The 2,137-nt window shown below is 36.1% G+C and overlaps 1 protein-coding gene across 1 annotated transcript in view; it reads left to right on the plus strand.

The window, feature by feature from the left end:
* ABL2 (ABL proto-oncogene 2, non-receptor tyrosine kinase) overlaps positions 1-2,137 on the plus strand; it is a 41,414-nt gene that overhangs the window by 25,540 nt on the left and 13,737 nt on the right. Inside the window, exons 7-8 of the mRNA XM_023510811.1 lie at positions 542-814; positions 1,353-1,537. Of these exons, the coding sequence (XP_023366579.1) occupies positions 542-814; positions 1,353-1,537 (458 nt within the window). The remainder of the gene's footprint in view (positions 1-541; positions 815-1,352; positions 1,538-2,137) is intronic.

Genomic DNA, 2,137 nt, shown 5'->3' on the forward strand with positions numbered 1-2,137 from the left:
AGGGAGACCAAGTGAGACTATGTCTCAAAGAAAAGGAAGAAAGAAGCAAATTTAAAATCACACCTGTCAGGTTTACCTTTGTAAGGAGAAAATGCTATATTATGATAGATTGGCTTTCTCACCTGTTCAGGTCACAGTGCAATCTTTCACTAAGCCCCTTTCCCTTTTTAAAATATGGCCAGTTTCTCTGGATGTTCAAATTGAACCAGTGTATCCCAAAGGAATTGCTTTTTCATTGGTTCATTATAAAGAAGCTGTCACGTATCAACTAAATCCTAGATAACTATCCTTATTGTGTAGTCAAAGAGAGGAATTAAGAACACATAGGAACTTACAGAAATTTTGTTTTTCGTGGCCCCTTATGGAATTAATACAGGTAATTTTACTTTTGCTCAAACAGACAAATACTGAAAGGCATATGAATTTCCAGAGAACAATATAATGGAAGCAAAGACTCCCCTGTCAACCAGCTTCTTAATTTTTGCTATATCAACTTCAAAGAATATGGTGCTAAGAAGGGAAAAGATTACTACTGAACTAGACCCAAGATATTATCAAATTATTCTTGGCTGGCATGGTTTGGAATGTTTGAATGTATGTATACTAATAAAACTAACTCTATTCTTCAACACTCAGGTGTGTGTACTTTGGAGCCACCATTTTACATTGTGACTGAATATATGCCATATGGGAATTTGCTTGATTATCTCCGAGAATGTAACCGAGAAGAGGTGACTGCAGTTGTACTGCTCTACATGGCCACTCAGATCTCTTCTGCAATGGAGTATTTAGAGAAGAAGAATTTCATCCATAGGTGTGAAAAATCTGCTTATTGTCTGTGATTAACAATGAAGTCATCTTGGTTGATATGTAAAGGGAAGAATGTGAGAACCTTCCCAGAAATTGTTAGGTGACTCAAGCAAGTAGTTCTCTATTTGACAGGGCCCAGTATAATGTTAGTCTCAAAAGCACTCTTTAGTTTGCCCAGTACTACACCCAAGATCCTTTTGCTCCATCTAGCGGCTGAATCTTAAAAATAGCTTTCTGTGTTAGGAAAGAACTTCAGCCTTGTAGAAAAGCAACTGTCTATTGCTTACCTATGAAACCTATCATGGTGTACTTATAAATAGAAATCAATTTTATAAAGACTGCTTTATTCGGCATCACATGACTTCCTCTTGTAAGTGATATGTAATTAGTGGCTTTCTACCATGTTAGTGATTATTATAAATATAACTTATTTTTCAGTACTTAATCAACTTTGCTTGTAGCACAAAGAACTAAGAGTAAAGTATTAATAACTGTTGTCTTCACCATCTGAATGAATCACATTAGAATTGTCTTTACCACAGAGATCTTGCAGCTCGGAACTGCCTAGTAGGAGAAAACCACGTGGTAAAAGTGGCTGACTTTGGCTTAAGTAGATTGATGACTGGAGACACCTACACTGCTCATGCTGGAGCCAAATTTCCTATTAAGTGGACAGCACCAGAGAGTCTTGCCTATAATACCTTCTCAATTAAATCTGATGTCTGGGGTAAGGTTGAAAGGGACTATTTCCTAAGAATGTCATTTTCTTTTCCTTATAAATGCTGTTACTTCTTTAGAGCTTCTCTTTTGTATGATAGTCTGTGTCCTTTATCTTCATCTACCTTTAGTCATTCAGCAAGCATTCTTAAATACCTACCTGCCAATACTGTGCTAAGAACTTAGCATAGAAATAAAAATAAAAAATTTTATAAAGTCTGTGCCTTCAAAGACCTTATAGTCTAGATCTCCTATTTCCTGGGAGTTCTAATGATCCTCTCTCTGTAGAGCACCCGGTTTTTCACATTAGGTTTTATTGCTCACTTCTTTATTACTACTTTTAGTGACACAGAGCACTCTTTACAGAGAAGGTATGATGAAGTTTCATTTTGAATTTGTCCCTGTAGCTGATCTTGTTTCTCCTGCCCTGACAAACAGTATGACTTGATATAGGCTTAAGATACTGAAAAAGTCTGGAAATTTGTGGGTCAATAAAAATAGTTGTAGGATTCTAAATCACTTTTTAACCAGAAATCTCAAACTCAGCATTTGAACATTCACCTAAGTGAATCTATTTTTATTTTACTCCACTGCCTTAGAAGGACAAGTC

This window comes from Otolemur garnettii, unplaced genomic scaffold, assembly GCF_000181295.1.
Source record: "Otolemur garnettii isolate 467f Iridium unplaced genomic scaffold, OtoGar3 scaffold00016, whole genome shotgun sequence".
In the NCBI taxonomy this organism is placed as follows: domain Eukaryota; kingdom Metazoa; phylum Chordata; class Mammalia; order Primates; family Galagidae; genus Otolemur; species Otolemur garnettii.